Source organism: Ovis canadensis, chromosome 22, assembly GCF_042477335.2.
Source record: "Ovis canadensis isolate MfBH-ARS-UI-01 breed Bighorn chromosome 22, ARS-UI_OviCan_v2, whole genome shotgun sequence".
NCBI lineage: Eukaryota > Metazoa > Chordata > Mammalia > Artiodactyla > Bovidae > Ovis > Ovis canadensis.
In genome coordinates this window covers 52,890,908-52,910,296 of record NC_091266.1, presented here as the reverse complement: position 1 = coordinate 52,910,296, position 19,389 = coordinate 52,890,908, and the positions used below count along the sequence as shown (strand labels likewise).

The 19,389-nt window shown below is 38.2% G+C and overlaps 1 protein-coding gene across 1 annotated transcript in view; it reads left to right on the top strand.

Moving 5' to 3' along the window:
- PDZD8 (PDZ domain containing 8) overlaps positions 1-19,389 on the top strand; it is an 80,369-nt gene that overhangs the window by 38,995 nt on the left and 21,985 nt on the right. The window contains exon 3 of the mRNA XM_069567617.1: positions 3,064-3,166. Coding sequence (XP_069423718.1) covers positions 3,064-3,166 — 103 coding nt within the window. The remainder of the gene's footprint in view (positions 1-3,063; positions 3,167-19,389) is intronic.

The window sequence follows — 19,389 nt, the reverse complement described above, 5'->3', positions numbered from 1 at the left end:
AAACTTTTTCATTATTATTACATTTGTTATGGTGATCTATGATCAGTGATCTTTGATGCTACTTTTGCCTCTATAAATTTGCTTATTTCCAGACATTCCATCAGAGAAGGCAATGGCACCCCACTCCAGTACTCTTTTGCCTGGAAAATCCCATGGAGGAGCCTGGTGGGCTGCAGCCCATGGGGTCGCTAAGAGTCGGACATGACTGAGTGACTCCCCTTTCACTTTTCACTTTCATGCGTTGGAGAAGGAAATGGCAACCCACTCCAGTGTTCTTGCCTGGAGAATCCCAGGGACGGGGGAGCCTGGTGGGCTGCTGTCTATGGGGTCGCACAGAGTCGAACACGACTGAAGCGCCTTAGCAGCAGCACCAGCAGACATTCCATACAGTATGAGGTCTCTTGTGACTGGCTTTTTTCTCTTAGCTTGTTTTCAGGGTTTATCCTTATTGTAGCATGTATAATCACTTCATTGCCTTTTGTTACCAAATAATATTCCATTGTGTATATATGCCATATGCCATATCTTATTTACCTGTTCATGACTTCATGGACATATGGGTTGTTTTCACTTTTTGGCTGTTGTGACTAATGCTATATGGACATTCATGTCAAGTTTTTATGTGAATATATGCTTTTATTTTTCTTGATTATATATCTAGGAGTAGAATTTCTGGGTCATGTGTTAATTTTATGTTAACTTTTTAAGAAGCAAGTGACTACATCATTTTCCAACCCCTCCAGCACTGTGTGAGGATTCTAGGTTCTCCATATCCTCACCCATACTTCTCTCTTTTTAAATTAGCCATCTAGTGGGTATGAAGTATATCTCGTTGTGGTTTTAATTTGTATTTCCCTGATGACTAAGATGTTGAGCATATTTTCATGTGCTGATTGGCTCTTTGCATACCTTCTTTGGATAAATGTCGATTCATATTCTTTGTCCATTTTTCAGTTGGGTTATACTAGGTCCTTATGAGACACCTGATTTGCACATTCTGTGGATTATCTTTGCTTACTTGGTGGTATCCTTTGAAGGAGAAAAATTTTAATTTCAGTAAAGTTCCATTCACCTATTTTTTTGTTGTTGTTCTCCTGTTTTAAGAAATTGTTGCCTGATTAAGGTCACAAATGTTTGCTTTTGTTTTCTTATCAGAAATTTATTTTCTGAAACAAAAAAGAAATTTATTTCTTATCAGATATTTAGTTCTGTGGCTTACTTTTTGATTACTTTTTATTACATGTTTTTACAATTAAAAACAAGTGTTGTCAAAAATATAGAATGATTTATGGTTTTAGGGAAGGATTGCAAGAATTACGCTTTCTCATTCCTGAATCCTGTAATACCTGTTGAGAATTTGGGAGTACTAGATGGTGCATTGGAAAAGGCAGTGGCAACCCACTCCAGTACTCTTGCCTGGAAAATCCCATGGACGGAGGAGCCTGGTGGGCTGCAGTCCATGGGGTCGCTAAGAGTTGGACACGACTGAGCGACTTCACTTTCACTTTTCACTTTCATGCATTGGAGAAGGAGATGGCAACCCACTCCAGTATTCTTGCCCAGAGAATCCCAGGGATGGGGGAGCCTGGTGGGCTGCCGTCTGTGGGGTCGCACAGAGTCAGAGACGACTGAAGCAACTTAGCAGCAGCAGCAGCAGCAGCAGATGGTGCAGAGCCTTCTCTGGATTGACAGTAAATCCTTCAGGTAGTTTGCTCTTTTGAACAGATGGTGGCAGCAGAGCTTTGCTGAATGAAAATTCTCAATTTTTAAGCCTAGTATTTTTGAATTATGAAGATTTTTAATGTTCTTGGTAATAAATTGTTAGGCAGTAAGTTTAAATTTCCATTTAAGATTAAAAATTATTTAAATTTAGGGACTTTTTTGCTATGAGTTTATTCTGGCTTTTCAGTTTATGAAACCAGTTTGTGAATTATGAGCATTGTTTTCTTCAGTTCTCCAACCTTAGGACATAATTTTCTCTTAATACTCTAAGGTCTTTTACCCACTTTTCTTTCATTATCTCGCTCCTATCCCTATGATCTTTGTGTAGAGATAAAGTAATAGAGTAATAGTCAAAATGGTGATTAATGCTAAAGCTATTTGCAAACTTACTCCTAAAACACATTGGCAGACTCACATTCTGACTTAGGAAATATGTAATATAGAAGTTGAACATGTGGGTAACAGTTTTTTCTCCTTCAATAAGAAAAACTGCTTTATATCATCTCAAGATTGGATTAAAGATTTCCTTTTTAGATCTAAATATTAAACAGTAAAATTAAGTGGTGCAGTTATTCTGTGACAGTTGTTTTCAAGGTAATAGAAATAGTAAACATATATTATGCACTGACTGTTCGCTAAGTGTTAGTCACTCAGTCATGTCTGACTCTTTGAGACCCCATGGACTATAGCCAACAGGCTCCTCTGTCCATGGAATTCTCTAGGCAAGAATACTGGAGTGGGCTGCCATTTCCTTCTCCAAACTGTTTGCTGAACACTATGCTAAATGCCTTATGTGCATTGTCTCTTATTCTCACAACAGCTGCTTCTGAGAGGTAAGTTACTGTTCTTGGCCTGAAGTTTCCAGAGGAAGACAGGAGTTTAGAGAAGTTAAATAATTTGCCCAAGTCACATTAGTGGATGGAGAGGTGTGTGTATGTGTTCATAAGCAAGTATATTATACTATTTTATGTGTGTTTAATTTTTACAGAGATGGTATCATACTGTATATATGCATCACTTTGCAACTTATTTTTAAAATTCAACAGCCTGATTTGAAAATCTGTAGCATTTGCTACTATGTATAAATGTCTGATCAATTTTTTTACCTCATGAATAGATACTACTTTCTTTGAATAAGCTGCTTAAAAACAGCTTGTCCTAGAGTTTCATCTGATTCTTCATTTTATTTCGCTTTTCCACTAGAGCATGTACCAAGTGTTTAATTAAATTTTTTCCTCTATTAACAGAGTAATTTATTAGTTTTTGGTATAATGATCAGGAAGAAAAAGTTTAATACATATAATTGGTATCATAGTCCCTATATTTTATTTTATACTTCAGATTACTTATTTTTGGATCATATGACACTGAAGCAAATATTCATTGCACACTTGAACTGAGTACTGGTGTTTGGGAAGAAAAGCAAAGGAGTTCTATTAAGACGGTAAGATATATTTGCTTAGTTTTACATCTGTATAAAGTTTATATTCTATAAGTGTTTTTTTAATATTTCTGTATCCTTGAGTTATTTTTAGTCATTTGCAAATAATTATGAACAGCTCTTATTTGTTTTGTTGTAATGTATCCATAATAAAGTGAATCACGTAAAACTATAATATTAATTGCTTGCTTGCATCAAAAACCTTGTCTGACTAATTTTCTTTTTATAACTTCAGTTGTTTCATAGTTGTGGGATCAGAGGGAAATAATTCTGAAAACATTGAAAAGTGTGTACATTCAGAGCATTCATTCACTCATTCACGGATATGTTGTGAACACTTACTTGGTACCAGGCACTGTGTTAGCTGCTGGGAAAACAGTCTCTTGTCTCTCAAGACAAGAGACCCTGTTTTTGTTGTGCTGTCCTACGAGACAGGTTTGATATTCATCTGCCTGCACAGAGAAAGAATTACAAGAGGACAGGGGTAAACCTGCAGAGAGATCAGATCAGTTAAGAGGCATTTAGGGGAGGCATTGGCTACTTTAACTAGGTGGTAGCCAAGGAAATGGAAAGAAGAGAATGGATTTGGGACCTACTTTTGGTGTGTGAAGGACTTGGAGTTCTGGTTCCTTTTTTGATCTCTCTCAAAAGAAGCTGTCACCTAAATTGCAAAGAGTTTGAAAAAACTGTAAAAGCATTTAAAAAATATTTTAAGTGCTATAATTAAAAAAACAACAGTGCTTTAATCTCATTATGTTTTATTTGGACTTGTCTGTGTTCTTTTGGTTTGTAAATGAGTAAAAATTGTCACTAGTTATTAGCTAATTTGTTTTCAAAGTTGAGTTGGTGTTTTTGAATGTTCTGCATAGCAGTTTTAGTAGCAGTTATGTCTTGCTTCTTGGACTTTGCATAAATCTAGTAGTCTATTAAAGATTTTAGAGCATTTATTCAAGATATTGCCTACAAAATTTCATTAAGCCCATGAAGTTACACAATGAAAATAGAATCCCAGAATTTTATGGCTGAAATAGAGAAGAAAAAAAAGTCAGTGTCCTAAAGGGACCCTCAGACTGTGGAAAAAAAAAAAAAGGTTTATTTAGTTTACTGCATATACTGAGATATTATGGATTTAGTAATAATAAAATTCCAAGAGTGCTTTTGGAACCCCAGACCTCTCCAAAGTTACTTTTAGTCTGTTTTAAGGTAAGATCTGTTTAGTACATCAGTAGTTTTTTGCAGGAATAAATTATTGTGTTTTTAAAGTTGTGTTTAATAAGTTAGATGTTTAGCTGTTCACATTTAACTCTTGGTGGCAGTATAACTAATCCTGTGATTATTATTTTTTAGCCAGTATTTAAGAAAGCTCTCTCTTTTGTCTTCATTATACTGGTGAATAAGTACTTTTGAACTGTACTACCTACCTGTTTCACGGTAGTAGTAAGGGTACTTTTTGGAATCTCTAGAATAATCTGTTATTCTTCATAGCGTTTTAAAAAAGACAGTTCTCAATTTTTTAAACAGGTATGTAAACATATTACCATGCTTTCAAAAATTTTTACTTTTAACGGTTATATGATATTTTTATAGATGTCCCTTTGGCTTTTGAATTGTTGCCAGCTTCTCTATGTAGTAATTGTTGTGAACATTCTTATGTAAAAAAGTTGAGCACTGTGAAATTCTTTTGGAATAGAGTAATTTCAGTGAGTATGGGAAAGGAGGGAGAAATAAAGCTGAAAAGGGAGGATGGGCTGACCCCCAGAGTTTGAATATGTGAAAGTAATTGGGAGCATAGGATTTGGGACATGGGAATGCAGTCCATAGGGCTGCAAAGAGCTGGACACGACTGAATGACTGAACTGAACTGAACTGAACTGAGTGACAGGGTCAAAATAGTTTTTTATAGGAAAACCTCCCCTTTCTCTTGTGGTTGTTCATGCCACCTTTCCTTTGTTACATCTCAAACAATTTGAAGCAACTTCTCAGAGAAAATAGCCAGGTTTACAGTTTGTTCTCAAATAAATAAATACATGAAAACCAGCATTGTTTTATCTAGATATGAAAGGGTCCTAATTTGCCATTGCTGTTGGCATTTTCAGTTTCCTTTATTATACTTGCAAAGATATGAGATTAGACAGCTTTAATATTTTGTAGCAAAGGTTACTGAGACTTTAATCTTGAGTCATAATTTTAGATCTTAGCATATGTCATAGGTAGTTTTGGGGAAGGAATTCTAGGTTAGTAATTACATCTGGTGTCAAAAATGGCAGCAGCACTGAAGTGTCTGCAGGCATTAAATCACATGTGTCTGAATTTAATAACTCTAGGGAGGAGAATCACAGTGTTTCTCAAGACTACGTAAAGCATTACAGAATAGGATTTGATAATTTGAGATACATTGCAAATTGGCTAGAAAAAAGTCTATCATTTCAAAATAAGTGTGCTAAAAAAAGTATTTAAAAAAAAGTATTTGAAAGAAACTTAATTACATGTTTTAAATATGCCTTTGAGTTTTTCAAACCTTTTTTAAAGTGTAATGTACCTTATGCTCTTAAGTTGGGTAAGATCAATAATAAATGGAAAGTTTTTGAATTGTGGAACAGTTGTAATGCAATAGCTGTAAGGCCTAGCTAAATCTAATGACTAGTGGCTTAAGCAAGAAAAGAACTTAATTGTCTTGTGAAATTTTTCTTAAATTGGGATGTCAGAGAATAATTTAAAAGAATAATTTAATAAATACCCTGCATAGAACCTACTTTCTACCTTATTAGAAATCTGAGGAAAGTTTGGATCAAACTCAGACACTCAGTTTGGTGCCCTGTTTGTTAGCTTATTTGCACAATGAAAGAGCTCATAGGGTAAATGAAGTACTCTATGGTAGTGTTTGTTCTTTAAAAATAATAAGTAAAGATTCCTCATGAGATAGAATGAGGAATAAATTGGAAATTAGGCTTAAACATAAATTACAGGATCATCTTGCAAGTGATGACAGTGTCAGTACTAAAAATGTATTTACTAGCACTAAAAATTTATTTACTTGCACAAAAGAGACAGGACACTTTATGATTTATTTCAGTCTGTTGCACTATACAGGTTTGGTGATGATAGTTTGCTTTTTTACTAAGGAACAAATTTAAGGAGGTTTCAGATTTTAAAAAAGTTTCAGGCGATGATATTTCAGTAGGAAGCGATGAAGACAATAGTATAGCTCAGCTCTATTGACAGTACGGTTAACCTGACATCTATTAAACATGGGACTTCGCAGGTGGCGCTAGTGATAAAGAACCCACCTGCCAGTGCAGGAAACCTAAGGCACACTGGTTCGATCCCTGGGTCGGGAAGATCCCCTGGAGAAGGGCATGGCAACCCACCCTGGTATTCTTGCCTGCAGAATCCCATGGACAGAGGAGCTAAGCAGGCTATGGTCCATAGGGTTGCAAAGAGTCAGACATGACTGAAGCAACTTAACATATACACATATTAAACATATTGATCACAATCACTATTGTGTGCATGGTAAAGCAAACAGATCTCATAAATGTCGCTTAGACACACATGGTTTTAAAGAAGGAGAGATCTTGAGTGCTACCCTCCCAGAATTGGAGTTCACTCATCCTTGACCACCCACTTGCTTTATCCTTGCTGCTGCTGCTGTTAAGTCATTTCAGTCATGTCTGACTCTGTGCAGCCCCATGGATGGCAGCCCACTAGGCTCCTCTGTCTCTGGGATTCTCCGGGCAGGAATACTGGAGTGGGTTGCCATCTCCTTCTCCAATGCATGAAAGTGAAAAGCGAAAGTGAAGTCGCTCAGTCGTGTCCGACTCTTAGCGACCCCATGGATTGCAGCCTACCAGGCTCCTCCATCCATGGGATTTTCCAGGCAAGAGTACTGGAGTGGGGTACCATTGCCTTCTCCGCTTTACCCTTACTCCTGGACATAAGATAGGTTATCTGTAAATGCTCTTTTCTTTTACTCTCTCTCAACTATCCTGTCTGTGCCATCCATGTCTTCTCGTCCATCAGTTATCCAAACTGCCACTGGAGTCTTCAAACATTGTTTTATTCTTGGTGCAACGTGAAATTCTTGAGGCCATTTGGGGAGAAGAGAAGGCACCATGAAAATGAGCTGTGGAACCTCTGAATGTGGAAATTCTGGGGTTGAGGGAAAAGCAGTGTGGGCCTCTTGGCACCCGGCTGTTCAGTCTAGCTTTCCCTTGTTCTCCATTTTGAATAAAAATATAAAAGGAGTTTTAATTTTGAAAAACAAGCTTTTTAATGTACATTTTTGATACTAGCCCTATTCCCTCTCCTTCCAGCCTACCAGACTATGCCCGGAGACCCTTTATAGCAATTGTCCCTTGTAAGATTTAAGTTTTCCCTTCTCTAATTAGAGATAGAAGGCTAAAAATCTAAATAACTGTTAAGGCAGTTCATCCACATAAATATGTCACTATCAAACAGGAAGAAAGAATATCGATTTCCTTTGAGGTGATGAAGAATTAGCACGGAATCTTCTCTGGATATATAGTAGGTGGACAAAAGAGAGCTACTGTTACAGTCACGTGTTCAGTATGAAAAGCAAAAGCACTTAATGTCTTATTAAGCACTTATGTAGCCCAGTATGTAGATGCCAGAGAGAACCGTTAAAGACATTAGGAGATGTCATGACATTTCAGATTTGTCTGAAAAATAAGTAATAAATTCCTGAAAAGCGTTCGGCTAACCACTTGGGGAGAGTCCATAAGTAATAATTTGAAACTCTTAACCAGAACGAATGTATTCCTTTTAGAGGGTTATGTGTTGTCAGCTGGCAACTTGAAACTGGCCACTGCTCTAAGAAGGGCTTTAGATAGGATCAGGCACCTCCAAAATCATGAAGTCAGAAGAAGTCTTCTAGAGTCTAGACTTTTATCTTTTTGTTTTACTTGATTGATACTTTTCCTTCTCTCTACTACCGCTTCCCTATCAAAACCTCATTTTTTGAAAGGATTTGATTCTGAGGGAAAAATAATTTATATCAGATTCCCTTCCATTTTCTTTTAACCTACCCTCAGAATTAGACCCCCAGTTCGATTCCTAGGTCAAGAAGATCCACTGGAGAAGGAATAGGCTACCCACTCCAGTATTCTGGCCTAGAGAATTCCATGGACTGTATAGTCCATAGGGTCTCAAAAAGTTGGACACGACTGAGCAACTTAGACTTTGACTAGAATTAGAGAAACATTTGATGAGATGATGCCTACTTTCTAAGAACTGTCAGTGTAGGAAAAGAAACATGTAAACCAAATATGTCACATAAATAATACTTAAGAGTCTATGAAATACTGGATTCTTTTACCATATATAAAGAACCAAAGTCTTTTTGCCCATAGGATCTGTTCTTGTTCCCTCAAATCCTACTACCTCTTAACAAAAATTAGACTATGTGTGGTAGTCTGATAATTAGGAGACAATTTGGGAGCGGTGTTAGTGGGATTATTTTAGACCAGAGGCAAGGAGAGCTTTGAGACTGTGGGGAGATGGAAATTGAGTGGAAGAGCCTTCATAATAAGGTCAGCCATGTTTAATTGCCAAAGATTGAGCTTGATAATCTGCCTTAATATAGAGTCCAATGAGTCTGCTACTGGAGATCAGTGGAGAAATATCTCCAGAAAGAATGAAGAGACAGAGCCAAAGCAAAAACAACACCCAGTTGGGGATGTGACTGGTGATAGAAGCAAAGTCCAATGCTGTAAAGAGAAATATTCCATAGGAATCTGGAATGTTAGTTCCATGAATCAACGCAAATTAAAAGTGGTCAAACAGGAGATGGCAAGAGTGAACGTCAACATTCTAGGAATCAGTGAACTAAGATGGACTGGAATGGGTGAATTTAACTCAGACGCCCATTATATCTACTACTATGGGCAAGAATCCCTTAGAAGAAATGGAGTAGCCATCATAGTCAACAAAAGAGCCCAAAATGCAGTACTTGGATGTAATCTCAAAAACAACAGAATGATCTCTGTTCGTTTCCAAGGCAAACCATTCAATATCACGGTAATCCAAGTCTGTGCCCTGAGTAGTAATGCTGAAGAAGCTGAAGTTGAACAATTCTTTGAAGACCTACAAGACCTTTTAGATCTAACACCCAAAAAAGATGTCCTTTTTTTTTATCATGGGGGACTGGAATGCAAAAGTAGGAAGTTAAGGGATACCTGGAGTAACAGGCAAATTTGGCCTTGGAGTACAGAATGAAGCAGGGCAAAGGCTAATAGAGTTTTGCCAAGAGAACCCACTGGTCATAGCAAACATCCTCTTCTGACAACACAAGAGAAGACTCTACACATGGATATCACCAGATGGTCAACACTGATATCAGATTATATTATTTGCAGCCAAAGATGGAGAGGCTCTATACAGTCAGCAAAAACAAGACCAGGAGCTGACTGTGGCTCAGATCATGAACTCCTAAATGCCAAATTCAGACTTAAATTGAAGAAAGTAGGGAAAACCACTAGACCATTCAGGTATGACCTAAATCAAATCCCTTATGATTATACAGTGGAAGTGACAAATAGATTCAAGGGATTAAATCTGATACAGTGCCCGAAGAACTATGGATGGAAGTTTGTGACATTATACAGGAGACAGTGATCAAGACTATCTCCAAGAAAAAGAAATGCAAAAAAGCAAAATGGCTGTCTGAGGAGGCCTTACAAATAGCTGTGAAAAGAAGAGAAGCAAAAAACAAAGGAGAAAAGGAAAGATATACCCATTTGATAGCACAGTTTCAAAGAAGAGCAAGGAGAGATAAGAAAGCCTTCCTCAGTGATCAGTGCAAAGAAATAGAGGAAAGCAATAGAATGGGAAAAACTAGAGATCTCTTCAAGAAAATTAGAGATACCAAGGGAACATTTCATGCAAAGATGGGCACAATAAAGGACAGAAATGTATGGACCTAACAGAAGCAAGGAGATCCAACCAGTCCATCCTTAAGGAGATCAGTCCTGGGTGTTCATTGGAAGGACTGATCCTGAAGCTGAGACTCCAATACTTTGCCCACCTCATGCGAAGTGTTGACTGATTGGAAAAGACCCTGATGCTGGGAGGGATTGGGGGCAGGAGGAGAAGGGGATGACAGAGGATGAGATGGCTGGATGGCATCACCAACTCAATAGACATGAGTTTGAGTGAACTCCGGGAGTTGGTGATGGACAGGGAGGCCTGGCGTGCTGTTATTCATGGGGTCACAAAGAGTTGGACATGACTGAGTGACTGAACTGAACTGAATCTTGAAGAACTGTACAAAAAAGATCTTCATGACTCAGATAACCACAATGGTGTGATCACTCACCTAGAGCCAGACATCCTGGAATGTGAAGTCAAGTGGGCCTTAGGAAGCATCACTACGAACAAAGCTAGTGGAGGTGATGGAATACCAGTTGAGCTATTTCAAATCCTAAAAGATGATGCTGTGAAAGTGCTGCACTCAATATGCCAGCAAATTTGGAAATCTCAGCAGTGGCCACAGGACTGGAAATGGTCAGTATTCATTCCAGTCCCAAAGAAAGGCAGTGCCAAGGAATGCTCAAACTACTGCACAGTTGCACTCATCTCACATGCTAGTAAAGTAATGCTCAAAATTCTCCAAGCCGGACTTCAACAGAACGTGAACTGTGAACTTACAGATATTCAAGCTAGATTTAGAAAACGCAGAGGAGCCAGAGATCAAATTGCCAACATCTGTTGGATTATTGGAAAAGCAAGAGAGTTCCAGAAAAACATCTATTTCTGCTTTATTGACTATGCCAAAGCCTTTGACTGTGTGGATCACAATAAACTATGGAAAATTCTGAAAGAGATGGGAATACCAGGCCACCTGATCTGCCTCTTGAGAAATCTGTATGCAGGTCAGGAAGCAATAGTTAGAACTGGACATGGAACAACAGACTGGTTCCAAATAGGGAAAGGAGTATGTCAAGGCTGTATATTGTCACCCTGCTTATTCAACTTATATGCAGAGTACATCATGAGAAATGCTGGGCTGGATGAAGCACAAGCTGGAATTAAGATTGGTGGGAGAGACATCAATAACCTGAGATATGCAGATGACACCACCCTTATGGCAGAAAGTGAAGAAGCACTAAAGAGCCTCTTGATGAAAGTGAAAGAGGAGAGTGAAAAAATTGGCTTAAAACTCACCATTCAGAAAAGTAAGATCATGGGATCTGGTCCCATCACTTTATGGCAAATAGATGGGGAAACTGTCCTAGACCTTACTTTGAGGGGCTCCAAAATCACTGCAGATGGTGACTGCAGCCATGAAATTAAGAGTCTTACTCCTTGGAAGAAAAGTTATGATCAACCTAGACAGCATATTAAAAAGCAGAGACATTACTTTGCCAACAAAGGTCCATCTAGTCAAGACTATGGTTTTTCCAGTAGTCATGTACAGATGTGAGAGTTGAACTGTAAAGAAAACTGAGCACTGAAGAATTGATGCTTTTCAACTGTGGTGTTGGAGAAGACTCTTGAGAGTCCGTTGGACAGCAAGGAAATCCAACCAGTCCATCCTAAAGGAAATCAGTCCTGAATATTCATTGGAAGGACTGATGTTGAAGCTTAAACTCCAATACTTTGGCCACCTGATGCGAAGAATTGACTCATTAGAAAAGACCCCGATGCTGGGAAAGATTGAAGGAGGGAGGAAAAGTGGATGACAAAGGATGAGATGGTTGGATGGCATCACCGACTCTGTGGGCATGAGTTTGAAGAAATTCCGGGAGTTGGTGATGGACAGGGATGCCTGGTGTGCTGCAATCCACGGAGACACAAAGAGTCGGACACGACTGAGCAGCTGAACTGAATGATTCTTCCTCTACTTCCAGAGTGAAGGTTAGGCCCACTGAATACAGGAAGCATTTGGAGAAGGAAGCTAGTCATTTGGGAGAAAATCAATGTATATGGAGATCTTTCCTGTCTAGTGTGAAGATGTTAAACATATAAAAGGAATGGAAACAGTAAATGTATTCTCAACTTTCAAAAAGCTTTTGATGAATATCCATACTGTAGGTTCCCAAATCATCTAATTACTAGGAGAATATTTTGTCACAGATTTGCCTTAAGGATAAGGGGAAACAGGGTAAAAATGACCAGATGTAATATCCTGGATGATTGAGTTCAGGACTTTGGTGAGTTTTCACAAACACTCTAAAATAAAATAGCACTCTCCAATAGAAATAAAATGTGTGCCATTTAAGTAATTTTAAATGTTCTTGTAGTCACGTTTGACAAAGTAGAAATTAGCCAGTAAACAATTTTAGTAATCTTTTATTGGACCCATAAACCTAAAACATTGTCATTTCTGCATAACAGAAAATTTAAGGAGACTGTTTTTTTATAGTCTTTGAAATGTGGTGCATATTTTACAATTACAACAGATCACAATTCATCCTAGCCACATTTCAAGTGCTCAACCACATGTGACTATATCCAACAACACAAATGTAGAGAAAGCAACTCAGCTTTGCACATATCATTAAACTTCTAGAATGTACCCTGTTAAGAGGTACAAAATTGAGAATGCACTCTCAGGACAAATGTGTAAGAAAGAATTCTAAACTGTGCCTCAAATATGTGAAATCTAGGTTCCCTAAGGAAATAGACAGTTATATCATTGTATCTCCAAAACAAGACAGCTTTTCATTAGAGTGAGTGTCACAAAGTGAATATGCTTATTTTAAAGCTATGAAATTCTCAGAATAAGTTGTTTGTACATTTCTGTTTTCTATAATACTACAAATTTATATTTGCTAGATAAGCTAGGGAGAAAGAACTAAAGTTTACATGGAAGTGAGGTAGCCATATAAAGATAAATGGATGCGAAAAAATTAATGTTCTTCAGCTGAAAAGACAAATGTGGGCAAATGATTAATGGAAGAATATAAATATAAAAAGTAAACAATAGAATGATCAAATTTACAGAGTCAAGGAACTAAGTCTATAGGTCTGTGAAGGAAATCTCATAGCCCTGATGATAATAAGATGATAAATGCTAAAAGAAAGGTACTTAAAAGGTCTTTGGTAATACTGCACACTACGTACTTGCTGATAGACCTTGCAGGAGCACAAATATATTCTGTTCTATTTACGCTATGTGTCCTACACCTATTAGAATTCCTGGCATGTCCTGGGAGGGGACGAGGAGGATTGGTGGCCTTCATGGCTCCATACTTCTCACAGGACACAAACTCACTACACTTGTACCTTCTGGTGGAAAAATCTGCTTGATGCTCCAGCCTCTAGCCTCTGCTAATAATATTATAATTCCTCCCTATGTTCAGCAAGAGCTTCTAAAACTCTCCACGACTTAAAGGGAAGTAAGGCTAGTAAAATTTAGATCCCACAGTGTTTCTTCCAAACTTTCAGCATGGCTTAGTCACATTTCTGTCCCCTTTCTCCCTTCAAGTCTATCTCTGATGTATGTTTTAAGCAAATAAAAATATTTAGGTTAAGGATAACCACAAAATGAGATTTACGGCTCAGTATTCAAGAGGCCTAGTTTTTAGAGTGAGGAATTTACACATGTGGCACATAAAAGCATAATGGCATTATTGAAAATATCAGAACTTCTTACCCAATGTGTGTAATTCAGCGTATCCTGAAATAAAATGACTGGGATCTAAAATTTTACTTGCCTCACTTCTTTCTTAGTTTTGGAGAGTTTTAGAAGTTCATGCTGAATAGTATTCGTCCATGAATTGTGTGTACACACAAACTGTCGAAAAGAGCTCCCTAAAGAACTGTGATTTTAAGTAAGAACATAAGAGACAAATTTATAAGCACATTAAGCTAGATACTTCAGAGTTGGCATTTTGGTGTGTTTGTTTAAGGCCATATGCCTTGCAGATGGTATTTTTTGGTGCTCCTGTTTAACCATTTGCCATTTACAGTCTTAATCTTATTGAAAGGAAGAGAAAGATTAAAACAAATAAAGCTTTTTTGAAAATGTCAGTTTTTATGAAAACTCTGCTTTAGTTCCATTTTATAATATTTATGAATTCAATAGGGACTCTGAAATTTTAACCATATATAACCCTCTGTAATTTGGCTTCTTAAATAAACTAAATACCTTTGAGCTTTAGGAGTAAATCCTATTTAGCATTTCCACTCTTAAGTTCATCTTGGTTAGAAATGAAGGATGCAGTTTTCTGTCTCATGTTTTCTGTGTTTAATATGATTGTGAAATCCTGTGAAAAGAATAGAACTTAGGTTAAAATACAGAAGTATCTCCAAATCAAGTCAGTATAAAGCATTGAGTATGAGAAAGAGGAAACTGAGCATGAGGTGCAAGGCGATGAGAATGTGGTCCTTTCCTTCAAGGAGGAGGAAATAAGATCAGCAATATAATGAGCAGACCTGAATGTTCATTGGAAGGACTGATGCTAAAGCTCCAATACTTTAGCCACCTGGTGCAAAGAGCCAACTCATTGGGAAAGACCCTGATGCTAGGAAAGATGGAAGGCAAAAAGAGAAGGGGGCAGCAGAGAATGACATGGTTAGATATCATCACTGACTTAATGGACATGAATTTGAGCAAACTCTAGGAGATAGTGAAGGACAGGGGAGCCTGGCTGCTGCAGTCCATGAGGTCACAAAGAGTCGGATGCGACTTAGCAACTGAACAACAACAACATGATGAGCATCAATATTCCTGTTAGCACATGAATGCTCTAAGAGAGTTTCATGATAAGGTTCCATTGGAGGGTAGATAGCTTTCTTTTGGGAAAACCAGGAAAGAATATTTTCAGGTGACATTTGAGCCAAGCCTCACAGTATATGTAGGATTTTGAAATGTAATAGGGAGGGCATTTAAGGGTGGAAGACATGGGGTAAATTCAAATAAATAGTACGAATGTTTGAGCATGTTTAGGATACATTGTGGAGAAGGAAATGGCAACCCACTCCAGTGTTCTTGCCTGGAGAATCCCAGGGACAGTCTATGGGGTCGCACAGAGTTGGACACGACTGAAGCGACTTAGCAGCAGCAGGATACATTGGGGGCTTCCCAGATGGCACTAGTGGTTAAAAAAAAAAAAAGAAAAACCCGCCTGCCACTGCAGGAGACATAAAAAGACTTGGGTTCAATCCCTGGATCAGGAAGATCCCCTGGAGGAGAGCATGGCAATCCACTCCAGTGTTCTTGCAACCCACTCCCAGTATTCATGGGAGAATCCCATGGACAGAGGAGCCTTGTGGGTTATAGTCCATAGGGTCACAGAGAGTCGGACACAACTGAAGCAACTGAGTGAGTGAGCATGCATTGTGTCATCCATTGAGGCTAGAGAATTTGGTAATGCAGGTAGATCATGCAAAACAAGAGTAAAAGCAGTGGGATCATGTTAAATTTGACTTAACTCCCAGACAGCAGTTACAGAGGCTTTTAGAATGAAACTGATGTCAGCGCAATCTTGATTTAAACAGACTTGGCTCTCACTTTGAGTCTTAGCTGTTTCACTTATTGGCAGGAGGATCTTAAAGTCCCCAAACCTATCTCATTCACAAGTATTTTGTCTCTCAAATACTGCTCAGTCGTTTCCAACTCTTTGTGATCCCATGGACTGTAGGCTGCCCAGCTCCTCTGTCTGTGGGATTCTCCAGGCAAGAGTACTGAAGTGGGTTACCATTTCCTTCTCCAGGGGAACTTAGCTACCCGGGGATCAAACCCAGGTTTCTTGCAATTGCAGACAGATTCTTTACCAACTGAACCAGTAGATAAATGAGAATATGTATATTAAAATGCCTAGTACAATATCTGGCATATAGTAGGTAATAAAATGTTCACTAAACCTGGCAGCAAATGAGTAAAAGCGAGGATGATTTGACAAGGGAAAGACTTGAAATAGAAGAGGTGAAGGGTAATGGAAGTCTAAAACAGAACAATGGTGAATGTGGAAAATAGAATCAGTGTGGCTCAGATACCACTGGAAATGGAGGGTTTTGGAGAATGAGAGAGAAAACCAGAAAGACAAGAGCCGTGAGGAGGGTAAAGGAAGAGGAGAAAGGAGGTCTCATTCTGGATGTGCTGAGTACGCACACATCACTGTCCCTGTAACATGTTAGGGTACAGTGATGGTCAGAGGTCAGTCCGGAGATAATTTTTTTTTAACGTGCTGCTTTTATTGTTTTCTGTTCATTTGTTTTTAATGTTTTCAGTGCTGTTGTTCAAAGTTTTTTTTTTTTTTTAATATTTATTTCTTTATTTGGCTGCACTGGGTCTTAGTTGTGGCATGGGCTTAGTTGCAACATGTGAGCTCTTAATTGGCAGCATGCAGTTAGTTGCGGCATGTGGGATCTGGTTCCCTGATCAGGGATCGAACCCATCCCCCCTGTATGGGGAGTGCGGAGTCTCAACCACTGGACCACCAGGGACACCCTCAAAGTTTTAATATCTGGTAAGTTGAACACTTTATTTGGAATATCTCTTGTGGTTCAGCTGGTAAAGAATCCGCCTGCAGTGCAGGAGACCTGGGTTCGATCACCGGTTGGGCAGATCCTCTGAAGAAGGGAAAGACTACCCACTCCAGTATTCTGGCCTGGAGAATTCCATGGACTGTACAGTCCATGGGGTCGCAAAGAACTGGACACGACTGAGCAACTTTCACTTCACTCTATTTTTAGATTTCTTTATTTAAGGATAAAAAGAAGCAGAATGGTTTTGCAAAAGAATAGTAAGAATCTAAATTTTTTTTTTTTAAGAGCCTTTGAGAACACATTAAGGAAATAATACTAATGAGACCTAAACACTGGTTTGGGGTTTTTTTTTAAATAAGAACTCTCCAGTTCACTGCAATCCAAGTAAAACTGATTCCCTAAGTCCTTCTTTGTCATGAACTGAAACATTCTGTTCAAGGCACAGTAGCACCTTCCCATAGAAATCCGCTTAGCCAGATAGCTCATTTTCTGACTGATACACTCAGATACAGGATACAGAACTAGGAAATAGACAGTTTAGAAAAGTGCTAGGTTTTATCAGAGATCTTGCAGTGTATTACAGCTCCTTGCCCACATGTGTTCATTCAGTCCGGTGGTATTTAAGAGCAATAACAAGATAGCAGTGATTTCTCTGTGCCTCTTGGGATTTTAAGACACATGCATTAAATTCTTATAACAACTCCTTGAGGACAGGCACTTTATCATCTCCATTTTATGTATGAGGAAACTGAGGCACAGAGAGAAAGTAACTGACTCAGACCATCCAGCTAAACAGATGGTAAGACAGTTTGCATACCCAGGCAGTGTGACTCCAGAGCTGGGGTTCTGCATTACTATGCCATCTCCATGAATGGTGGCTTCAAGTCTGGTTCTTCCACTCTAGTTCTATGCCAGTGAACAAGTTATTTCATAATTCTAAGAAAGAAATACTAGTAACGGTTGGACACTTAGCCCAGTGTCATGGTAACTATAACAGTAACTATTATTATTGAATTTGACCCAAATGCTGCCTCTTTTGCACCAGTGTTTTTAGTGCTATCTGATATTTTGTACATTCTTATAAATCCCCCTCTCCCTTTTAAATCCTTCCTATAACAAGGTGAGGAGGACAAGGAAATAGCTTCCTGAAGGGATAGTATTGTTTTAAGAGTTTCAGATGGTTACTTTTAAAAACATCTACAAGGTTATTAAAAGCTGTTAGAGGAGAGATAGAGATCAACTAGCTACTCCTCATCACAGCTGATGATTATCTTTTGTAAACTGATCAGAACTTTGGGCTTCCCTGGTGGTGCTCGTGGTAAAGAACCCACCTGCCAATGCAGGAACCACAATGAGATACAGGTTCGATCCCTGGGTTGGAAAGATCCCCTGGAGGAAGATATGGCAACCCACTGCAGTATTCTTGCCTGGAGAATCCCTTGGACAGAGGAGCCTGGCAGGCCGCAGTGCATGGGGTCACAAAAAGTTGGACATGACTGATGTGACTTAGCACACGTATGAGAATGTTGTCACAAGTCTAAGTAGGAAACCATTGAGCATGAGGAAGTAGGTATCATGAAGCAGAGTTTTAGTTTTTGTTACACTCATTTGTGAAATTGGAGGAAATTTGTGTATTTTAACAGTAAAATCAGTAATTTATATAAGATTAAAATTATATATGTTTGGAAATTGGTATGAGCTTTCTTTTTTTGCCCATACTAAAAAAAAGAGAGAGAAGGCTATAAATAAAACTGTAAAAGCCAGCCATATTACTACTTTCCAGAGAAACCACTAATAACTTTTAAGAAGAACTTTATAGATACAAGCATATACACACAGGTATGTATATGGTTCTGTAAATAAGAATAAAATGAGATTGTATATTTTATAGCCTACTTTTTTTCCAACTAAGCAATATACCAAGGGCATATTTTTATCTCAATACATATGTTATTGTTTTTATGTCTGCACGATAGTCCACTGTGTACCATGATCTATTTAACCAATCATTTATTGGTAAACATTTGGTCTTTTTCCAATTTTTTGATGTAGAAAATCAGAACTACTCAACTCACCTGTTTAATTCTAAAGCAGCCAGAGACAATACATAAATTAGTGTGGCTGTTTTCCAATACAACTTTTTTAGGAATGACTGTAGTTTGCTGACCCCTGATCTAAATGATTCCTTGATTCAAAGATTATGCCCTCCCCAAAAAAAGCATTTAGTAGGTATTTCAGAATTGCATCCCAGCTAGAATCAAGGCTATAAATTAGATAATAGTATTATATCAGTGTTAATCTTCTGACCTTGATAACTGTGCTGTGGTTATATAACAAAATGTCCTCTTTAGGAAATACACAGTCAAATGTTTAATGGTGAGGGGACATCATGCCTGCAACTCATTTTCAAATGGTTCATGAAAAAATATGAGAGAGGAAAAAAGCAGGAAAATGTTAATAATTGGTAAATCTGGATTTAGGATAAATGGAAACCCTTAGTACAATGTTTCTGTATAATTTGAAATTATTTCAAAATAAAAAATGGTCCAGCTCTAAAGCTCTCATACTTTCTTAGTGAGGTGTAAATCACCCAGCAGAAGGATGGTTGATAATACATAGAGCTGCGAGTTGACTTGGTGATTCAGAATCAGCTGTTTCTGTTTGGCAAAGGAATTAAAAAGGGCGAAAGTGTTCCACTGCGTGTTTCCGCAACAGCTCAGACTTAATGTACTTTTCAGAGCTTTTTATTTCACTGGAGATCAAAATATTAATGC